Below are 25,916 nucleotides of genomic sequence, written 5' to 3'. Positions count from 1 at the left end.
GAGTGCACAATATTTATCATTCCAATAGAATTTTTGGAGACAGTCACTATTTTAATGTATCCCTGTATTTTTTACAACAGAACTGAGTTATGCTTTCCTATTTCTCAATTCCCCTCTCAATTTCACTTTCAAGAGGGATCAATAATTTCAGAGGCATTAGCTGAAAAAGATCTAACATAATTGTGCAAAAATTTATTCTAGGTTTTTATCAAACTTCAGAGAACTGTTTGTACTCTGTGTCTGTTTATTTCTATTATTCTTTTGTTCAGAGGTAAAGTATTTTTATCTACATGCACTTGCTAATGTAGTTCATTTTGTTCTTTCCTAATATTTCCTGTAAAACATTTTGAATGCATAATATTTTTCTAATACACATTATATAGCAAATGATTAGTCTTTCTCTTTTAACCCAAAATTAATAAGCAAGGCTTACAAAAAAACCTTTAAATTAGGCATACATACTGAATAAACTATAAGAAAAAGGAGAAAAGATTTATAGCTCCATCCTCTCAAAATTATTGAGCACTTCGTTTATCTAAATCTACAAGTACCCTCCAGGAGGAAAATGAAAAATAAAATAACATAATAATGATATAAAGAAGAAATAGAAGAATTGCTTGAAAAGTAGCAAAAACACATAATTAACCATCTGTAATTAATGTAATGTGAAGACATTACGACATAAGAATGACTTCACAGAAATTATTTAATTAAGCCAGTTAGATGGCAAACAGCCTCAAGACTGTTACAAATGGGGGAGCAAATAGGTTCCTATTCTAGTGTGGAAGACAGGGTAAGCACATATCCCATGTAAGTTGTTAGAACGATTTATTTAAATATTAATTATAAAATCTTTACCTGTAGAGCTATTTCTAGTTAGTTACTCTACATAAAAAATAAAATAAAATAAAATAAAATGTCCTTGCAAGTCTCCTCTCAGCATGAATATATCATGCTGTTTAGTAAAGCAAAGGCAGTCTCACTTTCCAAAGCAGTGCAGATGTGTAAAGGCCTAAAGGCTCCCGAGAGTTCAGCTAAGTTCTGCGTGCATCTTAGAAGGTCAATAGAAGCACAAACTAATTTTCTCTAAGATTCAAATCCTCAAACAGAATTTGCATTATTCTCAGGTTTGTTTTATTCACCTATGTACTGTTATGCAAATAAATACCAATTTTGGATAGATTTTTAGATTTTATCCACTTCAGACTTTTCATTGGTGGTTCAAGTGTTAAAAGAAGACTTGCAAGAAAGTTTTCAATACACTTTCAGAGAATTCTGATTTGAAACTCATCTTCAAAGTCTGATTTAAAAATACAATTAACAGTTCATAAGTGATTTGTTTGTGACTTAAAGTAAACTTTTTTCAGCAGGCTAAATTTTAGGTAAAGCAGTCTTCAGTGAAAATAATAGCTTTAATAATAGCATTCGGCTCCTGTATTGAAATGATCTTTTATTGAAACAGTCAGAAAGAAAACATTTTTGCCTAAAGGTTATAAAGTCTCTGATCTATTTGGCAACAACAGTTTTAGGCATCACTGGAAAAGTTTACCTATGCTTTCTGCTAGTCCTGCAGAGAATTTTTTTTTGAGTTTACCAAAAATCTTAAATATGCACTGAATATACTAATATCCAGTGAAAATATTTCTTGATGTGTACCTGAAATATGGGTAGCTGTACAGACAAGTAATTGAATTAAGTTTCCCACTAGTAATAGGGGTGAGAAATATGTCAATTCTAAATTATTAAAGCATTTTTTAGACAAGCAGTGGGTATGGATGAGCACTTGTGCAGATGAGCAGACATATACTTCCAGTTGCAGTGGAAATTTGTGCATAATCTAAGAAGAAATCAGTAAGAGAACACCTTCAGCAGTACTCTCTGGCTTTCAACTGCTAATAAAACAACTTCAAGAAGTCTAGTCATTGCCAGACAAGATAATTACAAAATTCAGTTATGTCTTTAGTGACAAGGCTAACTTTAAATATTTCACAATAGGCCCAAAAAGGCCTTGGAGAAACAGCAAGTATCATAATATTATTGAAGATTTTAGACAAAGATTAGAGTAATTTGAAGGACTTTGAGTAGATGCTAATGTCTGTCTCCTTACTAATTTTCCCAGTTAATTCTACATGTGTAGCTTTATCCTTGCAACCTTTATCCTTGTGGTGACAGCTATAGTATCCAACAGCATCCCTATGATCCACCACCATCATTACCTACATCATGACTGTCCACTTCCCCTTATTTTTCTGACCCAGGAGCCACTGTCCCCATAAGCTCTTTCTTTATGCTCTGCTACAGGGGGTAGAAGAACACAATCCCTCTTTAGCAGCCTTTGCTGAAACAAAAATTCGCAAGAGGACACCACTGTCCCCACTTGCTGGGAAAAAAAATGAAACCAAATGGATGCAAAGACATTGAAGAACAGAGTAGTCTAAAATAAGACTAGACTGGGACAAGAAAAACAGGACACAAAATACTGGAATGGAGATATGATTAAAGTGTTGCCTGTTCTTGGTATTATTTTGATGTTGCATATATTTACTATCACAATTCTCCCATAAGCACTGTATCACCTTCATCATTAACATGTACATTAAAAACATGTATTTAATTTCTAATATATATGATAATTTCAATATATTAAAACAAACAAAGAAACAAACACAGAAAGTTCCACTGCATTCTCTGAAGAACCTAACTTCCTGATGCAAGTTTCTCTCCCAAAAGAAGCACCAAGTCAGGAGCAGCTTTTTGAATTATACTTTTAGAATTTGAACTATCCGTACTGGATACTGTGTTTTGAGTCAGAGAAGACTGTAGAAACTAAGGTTCCCTCATTTTTTTGGCATGTTTTTTGAAGAACTTGACTCATTAGCAACAATGGGGCTGCAGCTGTGAGAGTGAAGTCAGGGTGATGAGGGAAGTGATCCCTATCTGTTTGGCATTTGGGAGATCACACCTGAGTACTGTGTCTGGTCTCAGCTTCAGCCTCCCCAGCAGAAGATGGACACTGACATGCTGGGGTGAGTCTAACCAGGGCCACCAAGATGAAGCAGGTGATGTCTGAGGAGAGTCTGCAAGAGCTGTACTTGTTCAGCCTTAATAAGAAAGGGCAAAGGCAAGGTGAGGGAGGATGGGATCTGCCTATAAGTGCATAATGGGAGGGTACAGTTAGTATGTTTGTGGGGACTGACTTTATTGTTGTTGCTGTTCTTAACTATGATGGTGGGGCATGTTACTGTGGCTGTAATTCCTCAGAATGACTTTCTCAATTTGTTTATCTTCTACAGAATCCACCCTGTAAATATTAAGAAGATGCCCATAAAGGAAATATGAACACATTTCATAGGAACTGGACAGCTTCTTCTGAGAATCATCAAGAGGACTCTAGAACGAACATATTAGCAGGAAATCAAAAGATCCTTGTGGTATCATCAACTTTAAAGGAATCAATTTCCTTCAGATAATCTGAGTTAACATCTAATTCCTTTTGTTCTGTGAAGACTAGAACAATGTTCTTTGGTAACCACAGAATCTTTTCCAAAATGTTCCAACAGGTGGGGAAATATTTAGGGGGAGTGAAAGAAAGCTGAGTCTCCATTCAGCAAAATAAAATATATAACCATTTCAATTTCTGTGAAATTTAACTGCCTTTGAAATTGCTTACTAGAATTAGTTTGGTATGTTTATCATGAATTGCATTAAAAAAAAAAAAGCCCCTTCAATTTATATTCTAATTAATCTAATGTTAGACAAAGCAAAACTTGAATTTACAAAGTGTTCTAATGCAGGTTTCTTTGCTCCTTTTATTTCCACCTCTCTTCCACAAGTTCGGTTAATATCTTTAACAGTATGCTTAACTACTAGGCAATTACAGAAGAAACAGTTAAATTAGAACAAATATTGAATTCTGTTTATGACTATTCTCAGTAATATAGATACGTAGTTCCAGGACTTTAGTAATAATTCCATAGATGCTATATTATTTCATTTCATGGTTTTCTTTGTTTGCAAAGTGATGCTTTCTACATCCATCATTCATCTATTGTCTCCTTACTTTTCTTGGACAATGAAATAAAAATAGTACAATTCTTGCAATCACCCTTCTCTAAGTATAATGTAAAAGCCTAGGCTAGGGTTTACATCTCTCTCTTTCTTGACTAAGCTTGTGGAAATGCACAAATACCATTCATTTTCTGAATACGTGACCTAGTTACATAAATGCTGTGCTAGACTCCATATGGCTCACCCCAGGAACTCATTTTTCATTCTGATGTACCTATACCTCACACAACATAAGGTGTGTGACCAAGAATGTAGAGAGATGTGTTTCTTAGAGCTTTCAACTGATCATAAGTATTTCAGATTATATGTTTGTTTATTTATTTATTTATTTTCTGGGACCACCTATAAAGGATATTCCTGTAGCTTTCCTGCTGTCACAATAAACTATATCCCACATATCAGATTTGGACTTTGTGACAATGCTATGGCCTTTATGTGAGTTTTTTTTGAATTCTCTTCCAAAACAGAAAGGCTTTAAAGAGCAGATCTACTGTTTTATGCACATTTTAGACATAATTCAGGATCCTTACCATGACAATATACACCAAGATCTAAATATTATCTTAGTCAAAGGTTAGCATCCCAACTCAGTTTCTGACTGGAGCTATCTCAGAATATATAAGTATACTTATTACATTCTAAAATACTGCCTTGCCATGAGAAAATTTGCAATGATGCTTTTATTTTTACTACCAAAGCTTCTTTCTTCAGCTGTATCAATTTTCAAATATAACAGAACATACACAAAAAAGCAGGCTTCTCCTTGTAGCCAAGCCTCTCTTAAACCATGAATAATGATGGCACCAGTTCTGAATAGAAACTCCTAAAATATCGTTTAAACAAAGTAACAAAACTACTCTGAACTGTGCTTACGTGTTTTTAAGCATAATAGATTTGAACATAACAGATTTTCCATTGAGATGGGGTATGACTTTATTGTAGGGAAAGACAGTACTACAAATGTGTTTAAATTAAAAAAAAAAAAAGTAATAAAAACCAACATTTTTATAGTTGCATTATAATATCTTAATAATTAAAAATATCTTGTAGTTATAATCATGGAGCACTCCATTTTCAAAGTTTAACTACAAAAGTTAATCTTTCTATAACCCTGACAACTGCAATTAGCAAAAAGTATTTCAAAGGAAATTACACGAAAACCTCATATAATGGCTTAATACTTCCCTATTTTTATTGATGTCACATAGGACAGCAAGTATATTTTTTCACAGTTGCATCACATTGGGAGCTCCACAGTCTTCCTTGAATCCAGTAGAATGTGTGTCCTCTGTGTCTGTTGGTTGCTTACAAGTCATGAGCCCCCAGCTTACAGCTGCAGTTATAGCTTTTGGGTGGATGACCTTAAGTTTCCTACTGTGGAAGTTCATCACGGTCTTCAGGTCATTCAGTCCACTAAACTGACTCACTACTCTAAACACAAAGTCAAAAAGTCACTGCTTTCTTTTTTCTTGAAACTCTTGAAACATATTTCCTCATTTTTAAGCCCTGAGACTTCAGAACTTGCCCATGAACTTCAGGGTCAGTATCTCCAGGAAAGCTGGTATATAGCTTTTAGAAAACACTTACTTTGCCACAAAAGAAAACTGTGTAAGAAAAGTAATTACACAAGTAAAAAAAAAATAATATATGTGAGTAAAACTAGATAATAGCTTGATTTTTCTTTCTTTTACACAAGCTAACAAAAGGCAAACTCCTAGACCCGAGGCAGGACAATTTTTTTCATTCGAAACAATGAAATGTTTAAACTAACCTGACATTCAAATATGAAATTCAGGTTAGGTTAAGCAAATACTTATAATGCCTTGTTGTATTCAACTTCATTTCAATGTTTAAGATTTCATATCAGGCAATTTTAGTATGCTTAAGATGCATTAAAATATTTTGCCAACACAAGTGATAACTGTTGGTTTTATGCAGAGATTCCTTAAACAGCTATAAAAGTATTTAGTAAAAAGATATCTGATAGAACAAGAGGACACTGTATTGACAAAGCATTATAATCAGAATGTATATGAGAAGGAGGAAAATACTTACAGATTTTTTATGTCTACTGCTCCACGGAATGCCTTCCTTGGTATGGCTTGAATCTGATTTTCACTAAGATCACTAAGAAAAAAAAAAAGATTAACTGAAACTTAAAATCCACCATATACATTTTTTCTGTATGTAACAACAACAACAAAGTAGGAAAATAATTTCAGCCATTACATCAATGCTTCTGATGAAGCTTATTTTATTACTTTAACTGATTTGTAATTGAAGAAAAAGCAGCAGCAGTAATACTCAAATTTGTTTATCTTTGTTGCAGTAGATAGCTTCCTTACAAAGGAACAGTAAATATGCCAAAGGAGAAGTAGAAGCATTACATGATTTAACAATGAAGACCAAACTGATTTCATTTTTAACTGATTGATTTCAATTTTCATCCCATTCCAAACACGACATGAAATATCTAATACTGTTTTATGCATGGAAGAAAACATGCAAAAATAAGTAGCAGTAAGCTGTTGAGAAACAACAGCTATCAAACTGTTTAAATGTCTCAGATAAATATATTTTTGAATTTTGTTACAAAATGGCAAGCACCATATATTTTAAAAGAAGTCATTAAAAAACATCTAGCAGCAGATAGAGGAGCACCCTTGATGCTCTCCCAACCCTACCTCCCAAAAGAAACAAACAAAAACCCCTGCAACCAGCTTTACCAGGCTATCTGAAACAAGTATCTTTACCAAAATGTAAATTTTATTAAAATTCTTGTTCATTAATATATTTTTTGCCATCAGTATATATATCCAACCCTTTTTCCAAATTTTAGAAATATTTTTGTCTTTATCAGTTCCATATTAGAAACAAAATCTACAAAACTGAAGTAAAAAACAAAACAAAACAAAACAATCAAACAAAAAACAGAGTAGATGGAAAAAAAAAAGTAGGGAACAAAAGAAAAAAAAATAAAAAAAGAAAGTAGAATCCAGGGCTTTTCACTTTTTCTCTAAGTGCTTATACCCCACTAAGAAGTAGTTCAGTGCAATAGGAGATGATCAATAGATTAAAGTAGTCAGTGCTATATAAATTGTATATAGCATTGTATGTAGTTTTGGAGGCCTTCAGAGATGTGTATATCTATAGAAAATATGGAGAACACAAGAAATTAGATGGAAGAGGCTTGCTTGAGCATCTGAATAGAATTCTGAAACAAATCTGATGCATACAGGCTGTATCTACACTAGGATTTTCAGTCAGGTCACAGATCATTTTTCTTGTGGCTGGATAGATTTCATTTTGCTAAAATCAAAGCAGGAGCTTCATTCCACAAGCACACCAAGCACTCCAAAGCACAATATACATGCACTCCAATCCCTAACGGTAATGTTTTTCCATGTCTTGTTTTCTAGAGACAACTTTTAGATGACCTTTTCTACGAGAGCTTTTAGGAGAAACATTGCAAAACAGTGCATAGAAATAAGACATCTAGCTGAAATGAAATGAACAAGAAGGAATCATTAGTTGATTATACATAAACAGTCAAGCTTTTAACATATTCTTTCCCTAAAACATAATCTAGAATGAGCTCAGATTTCTAGTTATTAGGAATCAATCTCTTTCAGATTTATGAACTCAAAAAATAGTTTGAGGACTTTATAAAACCCCACACTGCCTGACTCTAGCAAAATTTATATAATATAATCCTTTTGAAAATAATTCTACCTATACTGACAGCAATTTTATTTTATCCAAGTCATTGTCAGTTCTATTTACTGAATCTTTCATACCTTGTGCAATATAATACTGTACTGCAATGTCTTGTAAAGTATATTTAAAACTAGACCAAATTTAACTATTATTAAGTGTGTGAAAAACAAGAGAATCTGTGAGCTGTGATTTAATTTTCAAGCCACCTAAGTAAGCTTAAAATAGGATATGACTGCACTTGCTCTGACAATAAATTCAATGGCAATGAGTGAAAGAGCAGCCTTCAGCATTTGTTATGGTAACATGATTTAACAACCTACTTCCTTCAAAAAATTCTATTACAAATATAAACAGCAAATATCTATATTTACACTTCTCTTTAATTGACTAATACATTTTACCAATATAGAAATTGTGTATAAAGTGGTTAACAATACAGATTTGTATTATGATCAATGATTACTTTATAATACAGATATATGTACATATCTATGTAAACCACTACCATACTCATAAATATATACTGCAGGAGGTAATGGGTAATGATGCATTACACTTTTTATGATAGTTAATAAATTATCATCATTCACCACTTTTTAGAATTAAAAAGTGGAAGATGAACAAAATTGAGACAATACATAAACTATTTTAAAAACCTAATAAAAATATAAATGGTCAGAATCTTTCTTTCTTTGACTAAATACAAATCATAGAGCAAGTGCAAGGACTTAAAAAGTAACAGGTATTAACCCAGGTTCCTCTATAACCCATACACTGAGATGTGTGTAGGCACCTGTGTGTATGCACATGTGAAAGAGCCAGCTGGGTCTACGCAGTCAGCATCATTTACATGTAGCACAGGCTCATGCAGACTAAAGTACAGTGTTCCCTGCTAATTTTAGCACATCTGAAATATAAACTACTTAATTGCAAAGGTCCTCTAACTTCCTGTAAGAGGTACTGTTTAAAGCATCCCTCTAAATGCGGATAGCTAAGTAAGGTTGGCAAAGTCTTTTTCCAGGATATTTTTTTTTGCGATTCATCTGCTCGGTTGTGAAATATTCTCATAACTGTTTAAGTAACAAAAGTTATTAAATCATTTTTTCTTTGCAAAATTCTACATCTCTTTTAAAGAAAATACAATTTTCAACATAAAATCTATGCCTATTTGTAATAGGTAAGCTTTTAGTAATTATTTATTGATTGCTTCAAGTTTTCATCTGCTCAGTCGAAAAAGGTTTCCTTATAAAAACCTTGAGGGAATTAAACAAACGTTTAACTTTTTATTCTTGCATAAACTACACCTACGCTTCACACTGCAGACCTAGGACTCAGTAACAAGTTGCTGTGTGGTCTTTTAAAACATCACAAAAAATAAAAAATAATAATAAAAAAACCTCATTCCACTGCAATTCTTAGATTGCTAACAAAAAAAAAAAAAAAAAAAAAGGCCACAAGCAGCACAAAGTGGCTTACTGGTGAAATGGGGCAAAAAAAAAAAAAAACTATTTTGTAGATAAAGCCAGACAGTTTTGCAGGTCATTCTGTTACAGTGACTTGACATTGCAGCCTATGTTTTGCAATAAAAGTGCAAACCTCCTCCTTTTCAGCCTGTTGGGCATTATTTTCCTGCACTAACAACTGTGTGAGCTCCCTTCATTTCCCATTCAAAAAGAGACACCATTTGGTTATGTCTGTACACTCAGTATCATTTATGATGGCACTTGGTAACCCTGAAATAAAAGGGGCTCTATGAATTTAAACAAAATTTAAGCCATTTAAGAACTGAGCATCCTGCTTTTACAAGAACAAATCTGATTTTCTGAGAGGCATGTCTTCATATTTGTCAGTCTTCATATTTGAAACCAGCAATCTGACCAAGATACTGTCGTTGGAAGAAATTATTCTCTGTAATTACAACAGTCCAAGACTTCACACACAGAAAAAAATAGTATATCTGTGGAACAGCAGAATTGATTCAAAACATATTGTATAAAACTAGAGTGAAAAAGCCAAGAATATCCTACACAGTTTTTGAAAGAAAGCACAATGACATAACACATTTTATCAAACTCATCTTAACACAGATCCTAGTTGTCCTATGGGTCTCTTCCAATTAATTGTTCTCAACTCTGTCAAGTCACTTCTAGGGAGATATATTCCAAATTATTAAGTCTGAAGTGGAGTATTTTAGCCATTGACCCTTTCAGAAAATTACTGAGTGCAACTTCGAGGGCTTCCATCACGTCATCTGCTGGCTTGTGTGGAGCACTCCATCACCCAGCCTTCAATGCACTGCCCTGCTCACATATGAGCAAACAAGTTTTCGAGGCCAGAATAGTTAGATGTAACTTTAGTATCTTTTAGTGTGAAATGTCCTTAAGGATTGTTCTCAGGCTAGTTTCACCAAGGCAAAAGGTGACAAAGAGGTCTGAACTTTTGCCCATCTGTATTAATTCTCAAAAAAAAAAACTTGCTTACATTTTTGTTTTTCTGCACAGAAGGTCAGGTGTATATTTCTAAGTCAGAGACTAAATATGTTGCACCTAAATAAAATCATTAAAATAATTCACTTAAATAATAAAAAAAAAATACTTACATAAAACCCAAGTACTCTAAGTGATTAAAGCACAAACACATACAACAGTGTCTCTGAGATCAGTAATGAAGGAAGCTCTGGAATTATTATGCTTACAGAAAATATAATTCCCTTTTAAACAAACCAGGTCAAGGCAATTTACATACAACGTACACAGGTAATCGCACATGCCTCAGATTTTAAACCTGTTTCCAAAGATTAAGGATTTCAATCTGATATTTGCAATGGCACAACAGTAGAACTTGACTAATTTGAAATTATGCCAAAGAATGTAGATCTCTCCTTTTCAAAATCTGATGAAACACAAAAAAATAAAATAAAAAATGAAAATGATAATAATAATAAACCTCTTGCCTCCAGCTCCCAAAAAATCAGCTTCATTTTATGTATTTGGTTAATTATTATTATTTTTTTTATTTTATTTTTTGCTGTGGAATACATTAGTAAACATGATACATAATGCTCTGTTGAAATAGCAGGAATACCTTGTCAAAACCTTGTTACTACTGAATCCTTCCTAAGAAACAGGATGGAAATGGCATATTTCTATTTATCACATTTACTGGTTAGTAGGTAGAAGTATATAGGGAAGAAAAAAAAAATCTAGAATCCTGCTAACATTTGAAATTTGTAGCAATATAACATTGGTATGAATCTCACATACACATGAATCTCTTCTCACAGAAAAACTAGAAAACTTATATATGCTATTGTTTCTTTATCTGAGGATAAAGCCCTCGGATAACCTGATATTAATGAGCCTGATAGAGTGCTTCAGCTCTTAAAAAATGCAGACAGTACTGCATTGCAGCTATTTTATTACTCACCATGTATAGTTCCCAGTTGAATATCCCATTCAACCTTAAAAGGAATGCTAAATTTTTAATCATATAAATTGAAACACCATGTATAATATCTATATCATGCACTGTGAAGGTATCACAGTTTTCTTATGTGGCTAAAACCATTGTTCGTTCTAAAACAATAAATCTTTTCAAGATGGCAAACCTGCTTGTAAATTTAATTACTTGTAATTTTATTTTCCTCTACAGTTTAACCTCCCTCAGTGTCTGACCAGGGATATCATAAATCTATACTGCCATTCTCTACTTTGTAAAATACTGAGTACTGGGAATGAGTAATGTGTCCTGATTTTTAAAGGAAAAGGCAGAAACACTGAGTCAAAGTATTGAATACTTATCAGTTTATTTATGTTGGTTCATAAAAACAGTTCGAAAGGTGGCTATTCTGTGATCAGGGACCTGAATAATTATTTAACTATTTCTGAAACAAATAAAGTAAGCCTTGCTTAGTACTCCTCTCTTACTGGAAAAGAATATTTTCAACGATAGCTAACTACATTCTGCATGAAACCCCACACAGGGCAGCAACCGGTCTCACGTAATAAGACTACAGAGAATAGAAAGAGCAAAGAATGAACAGAATGAGAATTTCTGTAAATTATTTAACTGAAAATCAAATATATTAGTTTGGATGTGGGGATTTTCACTTGGAATACAAAGATGGTGGTGAAAAAAAACCACACATACATTTTGGCAGACATGTAACAGCTTTTCTTATGAACATAAGTATCAATTAGATAATTTACCCTGAAATAAAACTAAATAACCGAACAACTCATTTATGAATATCAAATGGTTCGTTCAACTTCAGTTGCTTTTACTGTGATTTGCTTCTTTCTCAGTACTATTCAGTGTCCCCAGAACATCCTTCTATCTGTGTATACCTTAAAAAGTACAGAAATTTAGATGGGGGAAAAAACAGACATTACTTGTTCATTAAGCAATTCTTTTCAAACAGAGCATGTGAAACAGGCTTTGGCACAGGATGCTCATGGATGAGCATCATTAAGATGATCATTAAGATATCTATAAGGCCTTGCATGGCCCGAGACACTTTTCCAGCAACAGTGTCCTTAATGGGGCATCGCATCCAAAACATCTAACATATTCCAGAGCTAGGCCCAGGTTTGAACAAGCCCCTATTTATTCCCCTAGTTTTGATGTTAGGTAAAGTGAAGTACTCAGCCTCACTGGGAGGCACCAGCAGGAAAACCTAAGCTCCTGAAGGAAAGCAATAACGTACTATGACATGACAGCATAGTAGAAGTGCCACAAATTTCAACTGTGTCTTGAGAAATGGATGGAGAGATTATTTTATATTATCATTAAACTTTGGAAAAAACTCTTACATCCAAAAAAAAATTATTTTGAGTACCTTGAGGGAATGATGACAACAGCCTCCATTTGCAAAAGCTACTGTGGCAGTGGGTTTTTACAATGTGAAGAGGACAGACTGAAATGGCAAGGTAATTTTTCTTCTGTTTTGCTGGACCTCTGATTTGGATTTCACTCCTAAAATGTCAAACAGTTTTCCATTTTCTAAATTTGAAATATAAATATGTATTTCTCTTCCATATTAGATGGTTTGCGCTATGATGGAAAACTTTTGATCAGATTTTCTCTTCACCCCTCTTATGAACCTTTATTTATTGTCACACAATCAGGAAAACTGTATTCCTCAACTGCAAGGTTTAAACATGACTTTAATCTAAGACCTTTTCTGAATGCTACATAGGCATGCTTCAGCAAGCTCCAGTTTTAGTGTATTAGGAAGCTTAAATATTATTTTCAGAACTTCATAGAGGAAATCAAACCAATGTGAAAAATCTTCAGCAACAGAGATGCTGCTGAAGTATTACCTCATGGTCTAAATGCAGGGAAAGCATCATGCACAGACAAGTAAATCTACAGTACTCTACAAGTAAAATCTCAGGTGAACTGAACCTATTAAAGCCTGTTTGGAATTCAGATTTCCATGATGGTAGAAATATACCACAGCGTAGCATGAGCTTACTAAACAAACATGAATGTTTTAATCTCTAACTCAACACTTTTTATCTCACATTCAGCAAATATATTACTATACTAAAACAAGTAAGTACATTTCCTATCAGCCAAATGAGGCTTATCCCTTTAATTGTTACAATACTGATGTATGTTAGGCTTTATAGAGTTACTGTATTACAAATTGCAGTACTGCATCACTTATTTATGAAGATAATTTTATACCCAAATGGGTTCTCATGTCCTTTTATCACGGCCTGGCTTTTTGGCAGGTCTACAAATCAATTAAGAAAAACAAAATAAAGAAATGTTTAAAAATTATATGCTTAACAATTCAGTCTAATATCTTGCTGAAAAAAAAAAAAAAAACACCCAAAACCTGATGCAACATTTTTTGCCTATGAAATAAAAAACTTAGTCTCCTATTTATCAAATTATTTTTTGTTTCTACTCTTCAGTAAAGCATCCAATGCAGCTATTTCTCTTGATAATTATGATACAAAAGGAGTCCAATACTATCAGCAGTGACCAATATGTCTCTAGGTGCATATTTATCTCCTTGTGATGACCAAAAAACTGAATTATAAATTCTAGCATTAGTTCTGTAAATCATTACCTCTGGTCATATCATTTCCACCTGCTTCCCAAATGAGAAATGATATTTCAGATCTGAGAAAGGTACTATTAACCTTCTTTTATGGACGGTGAAGCCAAGGTAGTATGTTATCAGTAGCAGTATGCATCAGTACTATACTGAGGAGCACAAGGCAGACGAGAATTTCGATGACAGAATTGCAGGTTCTCTCTGCATTGTGCACTAATTTGCATTTGCTCTGTAGACTCCCCAGAGACTCAGATGCTGTAAAGAGTAGACACAATCTATTCCCACGCTAAAGCAGGATCACTCCCTATGCCATGGTGTGCTACACTGTCCAGCTGAATATTTCATATTGCTCAACGTAGGGCAATCGCCACTGTAATATGGGCAAAATTATTTGAGTCACTGCAATTCTTATGCTAAGGAACAAGACTCCCTCTTTTCTAAGAATATTCAGATTAGGTTTCCCTGCTCGCTTTCATCTCTCAGTTTTTAATGATATCACTTTTAATGATATTACTGAAGTTCCTTTAATTCTTAATGCTTCAGGGTTTTTTAACATCTGTTAACCATTTATAAATCTATAATTGAATGAAAATGGACTTATTGTAGCTATTTGTATGCTATCATTTGTATTCTTTAAGCAGCAGATATTTTTATCTGTTTTATCTACTTATTTATTTAGAGCATCAATACAAATCATTTATGCATACAGCATAGAACATATACAACAAAAGAAAACAACAACAACAATAAAAAAAACTAATGAGCTACACTAGAAGTACTGATAGCCTGCTAACTCCAATTTTAAGTACCTTCAACCTTAAGTTTTAGGACAAGTCATCAAAAATGGAAATAATGACAATTAATGCTAATTTTTTTATGTTTGAGAAACAAGCTGACTCCACATACCTATCCAATACAATATGATATTGACTTGTTTATAATTTTGCATATTACTAATTGGTAATTTCCCCAGAATTACAATAGCACAGAGTCCAAGTACCAGGCCTCCCTACTTTTTAATAGGATCACATTTTGGGTTTAGAAAAAATGAAAGCCTCCTATTGCAGTCTTGGCATGGAAGTTAATCTATGGGCCACAGAATCAATTCTACTCTACAGTGTCTCCAAAAGTGCACTTAAATCAATTTGTATATTCTGGTACCATTTGAAAATAATTGCTCAAGGAGATTCGCCATTTATTCTTTATTGTGCTAGAGTGTCCTAGTGTGACAAATGCTCATTGTAAAATAAAATAGGAGTATTAGGACCACACATGTATTTCACTGGAGTCTTAGAAAATTATTTTTGAAAAGGTCAGTAGTCTTTATTAGTCTGCGCCACTAAATTAATATATAATTCTCTTTGTTTAGGACTTTAAAAAATAGAAATAATTACATGTTGTAGCTCTTCAAGAGGAATGGACCACCCACAATTTCCAAGAGAGAGAATTGTAATGGTGCTTCAAATTTGACTTCAGTATAACCCTTTTGATAACCCTTTTTTGATAAAAAAAAAAAAAAAAAAAACCCTTGAAGCCCTTTAAGAACACCCCCACCAAAAAAAGAGAGAGAGAGAGAGAGAAACTCACTGATTCTTTATCTCCCATAGGCTCTCAAATTGGTCAAGCTGAAGAAAGGTACTAAGCCACAACTACCGACTGCCTCTTGTCCTGAATTTCTGTCAGTCCAGTTCCCCTACTGATGCCTGATACAGCTGCATAGCTGTGAAGTGTGAGGGGTCCTACAGCCCTACCTGGAGTTTGCATAGTGAGAGGTGACTTTTATATGTAAATTTATCATCTCAAAAATTACAGTTTAGTCCAGCCAATAACTTCTAAAGCACATATATTTTTTTGTTCCTGCATATTTTCCTCCTTTTTACTTACCCAGGTTGTAATTAAAGACAAGATAGAAACTTACATTAACTCTTACGTGCTATTATTTCATACAAGGCCACAAAAGATCATTTCTTTGTAAGGAAAGAGCGAAGATTCTGCTATTTTAATTTCACCTGTCTCTAACAGGTGATTTGGTTATTAATTTCTAATCTATTATTACACTTGATAGACTGGAGAAGACTTTACAAATTAAGGATTTAAAACTGATAAAACAAGATACTCCAGGTAGCATTCACTTCTGGGAAGTGACATACTCAGAGTAGGCATGGCTGAAACATCCACTTGGCTTAGTTTAGGGATCTGATCCCATTAAGAATAGATGAGATGGCACACTTGCCTTTCCAAAAGACTTCTCCAAGAGTGTCTGAAAAATCTATCACTCCTGTTCCCTGTAACAAAACTTCTTTTTAGCAGGAGTTTGGAGCAGTCAACGTGTCTTTAATATTTAATATTGTTTCACCTGCTTTGGAATTGAAATTGTAAGCACTTTTAGGAACTGACTGAAAGGTTGTCTGGTATGTTGTCTAGTTTCACTCCACAGTCTATAACCCTTGCGTATTCTCTTCTGAAATATCACTCAGTGAACCATGACAATTCTTCTCTTTGCTCGGAACTGAGCAGAGCAGATTCTTGACCCAGCACCATTACTCATTGCTGCTATTGCAAAACAGGTAAGTAATAATTACATCCCTGAACACAAGCATTTTTCATCAAGTATAGGCTCAAACTGTTAAGTCTAACAATAAACTGAGTACTCCAAGTGGTTCCTAACAGTAAACCTAACCTTGAACAGTTTGTCAAGGGGCAGCCAAAATTTGGAGAGGAAGCCAGAAATGATCTTGCAGGTTATTAATGTTGAATGGCACTGTGCTCACTCTTCCTTCACCTGAGTCAAACAATGCAATTTCTGAATTCTCTCTTGAGACAGGCTGATTGCTTAACAAGACAGATTCATTGCACAGCCCTAGCTTTACACAATATGTGTGCATTCACATAGTGTATACCTCAGGCTTTGATACTGTTGCCTGTCACTGCCAACAAGTACACTAGAAACTGCAAAAAAAATACAAAACAAAACATAAATTATAAAAGGATTAATAAGTGTGATTAAAAAATTGACAACTAAGCTTCAGACATAATTACTGCTTATCAAGATGACCAGTATTCTATCATTATTTTTCTGTGCTTCACCCATCTGCTTATAGCCATCTGTCATTTCTGATACTGCAAAGTGTTTCTGTTGAAAAAAAAATATTTTATTTATTTTTTTTACTCTGCATTTGTACAGTGACTATCACAGTTGGGTTTCTGGCCCAAGAAGTTGTAATTTACACTGTTACCTGAACAAACGATGATACCACAATAATGGTACATACATTACCTTTAAATATTCTAGAAAAAATCATCTATGAAATAATTATGTAAAAATTAATTTAATGCTAATTAAAAAACAAATCAAAACAAACATTTCATTGTGTTTTTCTTTCTGCCATATTTATCTGTTTTTCCCCTCAAAGTTACAAAATTTCAGCTGCTTGCACTAGTAGTAATTTTCATTGTGACATTCACTTTTGAAGTCTACACAGCTCAGATTTTTTTCGTTCCAGGACTGCACTTTTCCACTGACACCATCAAAGAGTGACTATTCTTAATTGCATCTTAAAAGCTAATCTCCCCTTTTTCCTTCACATTTTTTTCCTCTATCAGTAGGTTTTCCAGTCTTTTTTCTGAATCACTTACATGCCAAATTGTTTCCCTTCAAACATTTCTCCAACTTCCTCTAAGTTGCTGATGGAGCTCCTGCTTAGGTAAATATCCAGAAAATCTTCCTGAGAAGCTTCAATAATTAGGGGAAAAAGTGAAAGTTTTCTGTGTGTGGTGTGCGGGGATCTTTTTGTTGTAGTTGTGTTTGTTTGTTTGTTTTTGTTTGTTTGTTTCATTTTCTTGGAAGAGGTTTTGCTTTGCTTATTTTTGGTCACAAAGGCAGTTGGATGGGATGGATATCATTTAAGTAACTGTAATCAAATGAGAACACAGCATACCCCATGATGATGGGTGATACTGATACCCATACTGTGGAATTCACAGAGCATTATATACACTGGTTGTAGGTAAACAGACAACTTCAGGATAGAGAGGTCTAAGTAACTACACAGAGATTGAGGAGAGTGATGGCAATGGGAATAAATATCTCAACTGCATGTAGTCTAATTCTGAAATATACCATGAAACATTTAAAGACTTAATTTGATTGCATTTTTTTAAATATAATTTTTTACAAATTGAGGTTTAAGAAATGAACCTAAATTTTAAACCAAATGATGTTGTACTCATATCAATAGCTGTTAAAAAGAACAACATCTCTGTATTACACAACTAGGCTTTCTGTTAAAGCAGTCAGCATAAATCCATCTGTACTTCTAAAAAATTCAGTAAGAGTTTTACCAGCCCCAAAATTCTAGGATGTGTATCTTGCAACTGCAAGTACAGGTATTTACATTCACTCTTCTAGCCGAGTAAGAACAGATCTCCTCTAAGAACAGGATCAGCTCAGAACTTTGAGGTGATTGAATTTAAATGATATTTACACAGATAAATGAGAAGGTGCGAGGATTTGTTTCTACACAGGCTCTGCTGCACTTGCTATCTACTGCCATATGGCCAATTCCATCTCATGCTTATTCTTCTGTTGCAGTTCATATTACAGTATACTGTTTTACAGACCTGCAGCTTCCAACATCTGTAGAAGAGGTCCCAGAAATTGATTTAGAGGCTGAAACACAAGCATATCCAATCCTGCTTCTACATAAGGCTATATATCTCTGTTGGAAGACTGACACATGGTCCCCATATGCACTGGTGATAATACAAGCCTGCCAGGCACAGATGTACTTATAGCTCCAGAGAGGTGCAAACTAATGATGGATAGGAATAACCCAATCATACTAACATTTGTATTTGCAAACCTTACACCTAGTACTGCTGACATTATGTCTACATTTCACTGCTGCATTTCTTCAAGGATATCAAGATGTTCCTAAGGTATGACAAGCACATGATGAAACTTAATGGTATCTAAGATATAGAGACGGCTTCCTGAAGCACATCTTAATAGTTAGAAGTTTTTAAAATTAATTGCTCTTCTGGCAAACCCAAAGAAAATTAAATTAAATTAGATACTGGAACTTTTTCATTAGAAGGCTCTGGCAAAATAAAGGTAATAGATGGAAAGCTTTCTGCAATTAAAAGTGACAGGTACATTGCTTTCTCTAAGCTTTTAAATCACATCTGTCAAAAGGCATACTAAAATGTATTTTTTTAAAAACCCTTTCCAATCTACTCAACTTTTACAAATCAAAATAGTGTAAAATTATTGAAGATACATCATTTATGAAAGTTACAGTTTTATGGCAGTTAAGAGATAAAATTTCTATAGAGTTATACATCTAACATACTTAGGAAAATGTATTAAATCACAGAATAACCTTGTATCCCATTCCATTCATTTATCAGAATGATTTCTTGCTTTAATTCTTAACCAATGCATGAGAAATACACAGCTTGATTTCCCTAATTTAAAACCAACACGTAAATACGGGTCAGTCACAATGTAGTTACTGAATTACCTATTCTCCTTCTTAAGGTGATTTGGAAGAGAGATGGCCATGGTAAATAGTTTCTATGTACACCTATCATAGACCAGTACTTATACATACTTTGAAGAAACTTTTCAAGATAGAAACGTATCTATCTTGCAAACAGGCAGACAAGTGTAGTGAGTTCAGCACCTGCTGTGTTGCTTATAGAGTGAAAAAGAAAATGGTTTCGGTGAATACTAATTCTGACAAGCTCAGCAAAACCGAACTTATTTCACATAACACTTGACCCTATCCTTTACCTCTCATCCCTGACTTGCAAAAACAGAGATTGCATTTGCATAAACAGTGCTACTATCTTTTCACCTAAAAAGAATAAAAAAAAAAATACAAAAATCTAAAAATCTTTTCTGTTTTATTTTAGTTTGCTTGTTTGTTTTTTTCTGCTAATCAATAATCCTAAATTCAATAGGTTAGGATTGAAGTACATTTATGGGAATTCTTGTTATCCTCGCCAGTTCTGAAAACAAAAGCATTACTCTTCAAAGCTCATCAACTAAATGAAAATCTAATACACTCTTGTAAGATGTGACAACATGAAGCATATAGGTTATGGTACAACACCTTCAGAGATGTAGTTTGGAAAATTACACTAACTCAGTTAAATGTAGCTCTCAAACTGAGAGCATACAAATAATGTCATCCCAATTGAGGAAAGCACTGAAGCAGCTACAATTTAAAGTGCTTAAATCCCACTGAATTCATTGCAACTACTCACATGCTTAGTGTTAAACATGTGATCAAATATTTTTCTGAATCACAAACTTCTTACTCAAAAACAGTATTGAGCACATTTTAAATTATAGGTTCTCTTAATTGAAGGATATATGAACAAAGACAAAACTTTCCTCAGATATAGAGAAAGAACAGGAAAATAAGAAAATAGTTTTCCTTTCCATACCTACTTTATACATTTTCTTAGCCTGTGAGGAACAATTATATATCATGCTCAACTACCAAAAATAATATTCAAGGAAACTCAACCATGTCTAAGTCCATTTCAAAATTATCTTTTATATTTAATAAAACTCAGCTAAAGTTTTCTATGCTGCTTTTTGGATTTTGTTTGAGGGGTGAGGATGGATCTTGACAAGTTCTCAGACACCTCGTGTAAAAAGAAAATAGTGATATTCATTTTGAAATTGGAACGTCCTCACATAGTTTTTAGCACTCCTCATGACAATGTTTAAAGGATTTTTCTCAATTTCAGATATAGAAATATCCACTGGGTCCTGGCCTGGGAGAGGAAAGTTTCAGCATTAGAAAGTCAGCATTTTGAAAGAACTGCCCATAATATACTTCAAAGCATTGTGTCAGGTCTGCATCCCTGCAAAATAATACAGGAACTGTGATACCAAGGACAGCATAGTAGATTGCAGGCCTTTTGGGAAGAATGAAAAATTGTTAATAAGAACACTGGAAGAGCTAAAGTAAATGCAAGTAAGGATTCATCCCTGACTTACAAGAGATGGACTGCAGTGGTACTGACCACTGTTCCCGAATTCCACTGAAATCAAAGGAAACCTTTTCATTAAATTTGGTGGGATATGGATAGGCCATTTATTTCCAAAGAAGACACCATTTTTCTTTTTATTTATATTTAAAACAAACAAACAAAACACTACCAAAGAACTAAAAATACAAAAAGGAAACCAAGGAGTCATGAGGATATGTCTACAAGTGTTTGCTCCAGACTGAGAAAAGTATTCAAATATTTTCCCTTAGTATCAATTTTAACTAGACTGTGGGTGAGAATGAGAGGTCTGCAATCTGTGAAAACGAAAAGATCAAATTCAGCATTCAGTAGGGATACAGAATATCTAATTAAGTCCTGGATCTGCAGAATACAATTTTTTGCAGTTTTTTCTTCCATATCTCCTTTTGCCCTCTGTTAACCATCTTCCCATCCACATGTATAAATATTGAAAATAAGCCAAATTTTCCTCTCTGATATCATGCATTACATAAGCATCTGAATGGAAAATATGTCCCAAAGTGTTTTGATGAGCTCTACTAATTCAACAGTTTAACCAAACAAACATAAGTATCATACAAATATATTACATAGATGCTACATAGATGCTTGAAAAGAGATTAGACTATCCTATCCCTAAATAAAAATTAAAGTCCTGGTATCACAAGGAAAATGACTTACCAGATTCAAACACAATGCTCAAAAAAACAAGGCCATAGAAAATAAACCCTAAGTTTGTGTGTCAGTAATATTGACTTTATTCAGGAGTTAAGTCTATGCTTCAAAGTAAATGCTCTCATCAACTCTTATTTTTATTTAAGTATTCTCCTAAATTTCTGTTTTAATTGTCCTTTTCCTTTACCCTAGCTGAAATTGCATTTGATATATACATACTATTTATAATACTGTTTAATATCTCTTTCTATATAGAAGGAGAATTTTACACAGACATGCATCCTTAGATCCATTTGTGCCTATGCTGTTTTTAGTGGTTGTTGTGTTGTCTTTTTTCTTTTTCTTTCTTTTGTTTGTTTTTGTTTTGTTTTGTTTCTTGCTTGGTTGGTTGATTTAGTTAGGGGCACATTTCACTGCCACTGTGAAATTACCCTCCACATACACAAATATCTGTGTGCTATGACTCCTGACCTGAAACACCAGAATATATCTTGTAGGGTAGGTTTTTCATGGCATTTTCAGTATTCATGATTCCCCTCTCCATCCATGCAGTAATAAGCAACATGAAAAGGAGACTCCTAGCTGAGGCAGAGACAACACTTTTGTTTGCAGTTGTAGAGGGAATTGCAGAAAAAGTATTTAAACAGTGAAGGGAGAACCAACAGATTTTTTAACAAATAAAAATAGGATAAAAATCTGGTGGTAAATGCACTTAACAGAAAAAATAAATAAAAATCACAACAGCTAGGATTATAATATAAGGACTTACATTACAAACAGGTATGTACATTAATGAGCAGATAGAAATAACAGTAATAAATCTCCATGAGGAAATAAAAAAGACCAATTTTAAGATTAGTAATCTAATCTTCACCAGAAATAAAAGGTATAGTTATTTAAAATGAATTGCAGATCAATGCACTACAGGTAACATAACACTGTCTTGTACATAATGCACACTACTGCACTACTATAAAGTATTTAAAACTGACAAGCTTCCACAAAAAGCAGCAGATTGAAAGGTGAATTTCATTAAAAGAAAACAGAGAATCTCAGCAACCATCTCTGACTTCAAGTTGAATTTGGCCCTACAACTCACTGGTATTTTTCGTTTTGCTTTCTTAACTAGTTCCCCTATGGATTAACCTCTTCTCACCTCTGGCTGCACACACACTGCACGCTGACTTCCATGGAGCTGCTGGATGGTTCATTAGAGCAGCTCCTGCTGTTTCTTCCACCGAAGAGGAGGCACCTCTAAGTCACCACACAGGCAAGCCCAAGCCGACATGTCTCCTAACAACTTCTGGCAGCTTTGATCAGGCTGGTGGTTCATACAATTTTCACAGGCAAAAAATAAAAAATAAAAAAATAGGGGTAGGAACTTTGAAGTATTTCCTGCTGCTCTTTTGGAAAGCTAGTATCTTCGCTTGGTAATTCACATAGTATACTGGTATCAATGAGGGGGGACAGTGAAGGACTGGATTGTGAGGCTTTTTCTTTGAAGCATTTCTTAAAATAAAAGAAGATGCATTTAGGTGGATCACTTCAACCTGTTGCTAGATTTATGATTAACTCTGCTAGATAGATATTTAAACAGAATATGAAGCACAAAGTAGGTTTCCTGATTCAACACTTACTTCACTTGTCTGTCTCTTCCTGAGCATGCGATTTACAGTTGGGTGTACAGGAGAAGACCTTGCTTGTATGGTGGGCCCCCATCTTTGTAAGGGGCTGCTTGCTTTGATTTTTCAGCATTGCTCTACATAGTGTGGTAGCAAAGAACTTGAAACGGTATTTAAGTAATTGAAGCAGAGTTCTTAGTATCCAGAAACACGTCCAATCGCTCAGCTAAGTCTCCCTCCTTGACACCTCTGGTGGCCAAGTCAAAGAAGTCAACAGTCTGCAGCAGTGAATGAATGCTCCAGGAGCCTTTCATAATAGTACAGCTGACTGAGGCCCTGTTTGAGAGGCCTTACCTCATTTCCCACACATTTTCTGACCCATTTTGTCTGCCTTTTCTCAGAGGGGTTTTGCCTGTTACATTGTGGGCTAAGGAGTAAACTAATTATCTTGTTCAAATCCCTTTGCAATGCCTCTAATCCCATTAGTTATAAGAATGTGTGAATACTGATTGCACAATGTAGAAAAGAGGGAAAGAGAAAAAGAGAAAGAGACAGAGGGAAAAAGCCAAACAGCATGATCCAGGAGGATCTGCTGGCCACTTCATCCTCTTGAGACTTGACAGGACATTCAAGACTCTTGTCCTTCAAAGACAGGACACTAAATGGGAAAACTTGTAAGTTCTGCGTTTACATCTCCTGTTTGTCTGCCGTATCTGCCCCAAAGCCACTGTTTCATCCGAGGAAGCTCTAAGTCCTTTGCTCACAGCAGAATTTGCTGACCCTTGACTCCAGTTAACAGTTAAATTTTCTCTCTCTCCCCTTTCATAATGAACATTTTAATGAAGAGGATGACAATATTACAATGTGTCAAAGAAGCCATATGAAGTACAGGAAATGAACGCATGTTAGTGTAGGCATCTATAGGCCCTATGAGTCCTATTTCTTTTCTTCAAAGAAGCCTCACAAGTCTTATTAAAGAGCCCTCTCACCCTCTCCCTCAGCTGAAGACACCAGAGCGGTTGCCTCCTGCTGTCCAGGACTGAGTGAACTTTAATCACTTTTCCTATTTTGTTCACACTGAGGAAGGAGCCAGGCTTCAGTGAAAAGCCTGCCGTCACAGTCGATGTTAAAGAGCATGAAATTTATCTGACTTCCATAAAAGATGAGTTCTGCCCTTCCATTCCTGCTTTTGCTAAGCTGGCTGCTCCGGGGACAGCCATTCTCTCCTCCAAAAACAAATATTTGCTTTTAGTGTGGATGGATGCTGCTGCCTAGGAGCGCCTTTTCCATTGCTTTTTAAACTGTAAACTTAGTTGTTTCCACCTACAAAGAACACTTGTGGTCTTGGGAAAGAAATTTAACTTTATCATTTAGACATGCTGTTTTGCAAATGAAGGTTTTAAAAATGCAAACAGTTCCTGTTTTACATGAATAATAAGCTCTGGCTAATTGGTTACCATAGAAGCAAATTCACCAGAATTCTCAGAGAGCAACAAAAGATTTACCTTTTTCTTCTTTCCCCTCCCTCATGGCAGAAATGTCCATGAGTGAAAACCTAACTATTAGTGTAAAATATAAAGTTTGCTTTCTTACATACTGTACTCAGACAATTGAGACATAATCTATTTGATGAAGATTGAAAAAAAAAAAAAAAGTATTATTACACTGCACTACAGTATTCAGTTTAAAAACCTTAACATTTGGAATTAGCTCTACAATCTTTGTAAATCCTACTTCCATTATTTGTACAATGCTCACTTCCATTATGCTGGAAGATCAACAACACATTTCTGTAGAAGTTGCAAATTCTAAAGATCAGTGCTTTGTGAACGAGCATTTTTCTGAACAACAGACTGTGCAACTTTAGAAATGGTACCAATTCTGTCATTTCATTGCTTACATATTTCAAATACAACAGAGAAATGGAATACAAAGAACCCAAAAGCGACTCTGGAGTCAAATAATCTCTAAAACTTTTTACATATATAAAAGCAGTAACAAAATTCTATCAACGGGCTTGATAATAAAAAGACTGTGTTAAAATGGAATGAAAAGTGGTACTTATTCACTGACCATCCGCTCTGCATGCCATAACCCAGTCTAATCCCCAATTGATACTGACAACTGCAATGACAAGGGCTAAATTGGAGCCATAAGTGGGAGTAATGATAGACTGCCGCTTCAGTATGTCAGCAATTTCCAGATTAAAATTAATACCACACAAATGCTCTTCTGTAAAGCAGAGACTTCTCAAAGCAAGAGAAGCACTTGTTCAATAGCTATGCCTCCCAAAAATGTGCCACAGAGCCCAAGAGCAGTGCCCGATGCCCAGCAGAGGTTGTCTGTCCATCAGCAGGAATGAGGTAAACAGGGGAAAACTGTTTCTGCTGTACTTTTAGTTGTGACCACCTAGGGGCACTCAGAGTCCTAGAAATGCATAGCAAAGCTCGGGTTTTGATCCAGCACCATTCTGAAGCAAAATACAAAACATATTCCTGTCAAGCATCCTGCCTTATATTCTACTTGAACAACAATAACGAGTATTGTTTAGTGATACTTGATTACTGGCAGATAACCAACCAGACAGCCTTGTTCCCTATAAATGCTTCTGAACAGCTTTTTTTCTGATAAAGGCTTTAATATACCATGAAGGTTTTCAACCAATAGGCGAAAATATACAGACCATATCGTTTGAGAAAGTGATTTCACATTTTAAGTCTGGACTTCTTCCAAACAGC

The 25,916-nt window shown here is 34.5% G+C and overlaps 1 protein-coding gene across 10 annotated transcripts in view; it reads right to left on the bottom strand.

The window, feature by feature from the left end:
* The window catches only part of SLIT2 (slit guidance ligand 2), a 264,142-nt gene that overhangs the window by 104,042 nt on the left and 134,184 nt on the right, over nucleotides 1-25,916 (bottom strand). For all 10 annotated transcript variants that reach the window (XM_066995708.1, XM_066995705.1, XM_066995709.1 and 7 more), the window contains exon 5: nucleotides 6,124-6,195. In XM_066995708.1, the coding sequence (XP_066851809.1) occupies nucleotides 6,124-6,195 (72 nt within the window). The remainder of the gene's footprint in view (nucleotides 1-6,123; nucleotides 6,196-25,916) is intronic.

The sequence above is a fragment of the Anser cygnoides genome, chromosome 4 (genome assembly GCF_040182565.1).
Source record: "Anser cygnoides isolate HZ-2024a breed goose chromosome 4, Taihu_goose_T2T_genome, whole genome shotgun sequence".
Lineage (NCBI taxonomy): Eukaryota > Metazoa > Chordata > Aves > Anseriformes > Anatidae > Anser > Anser cygnoides.
This window is presented reverse-complemented; position numbering and strand designations above follow the sequence as displayed.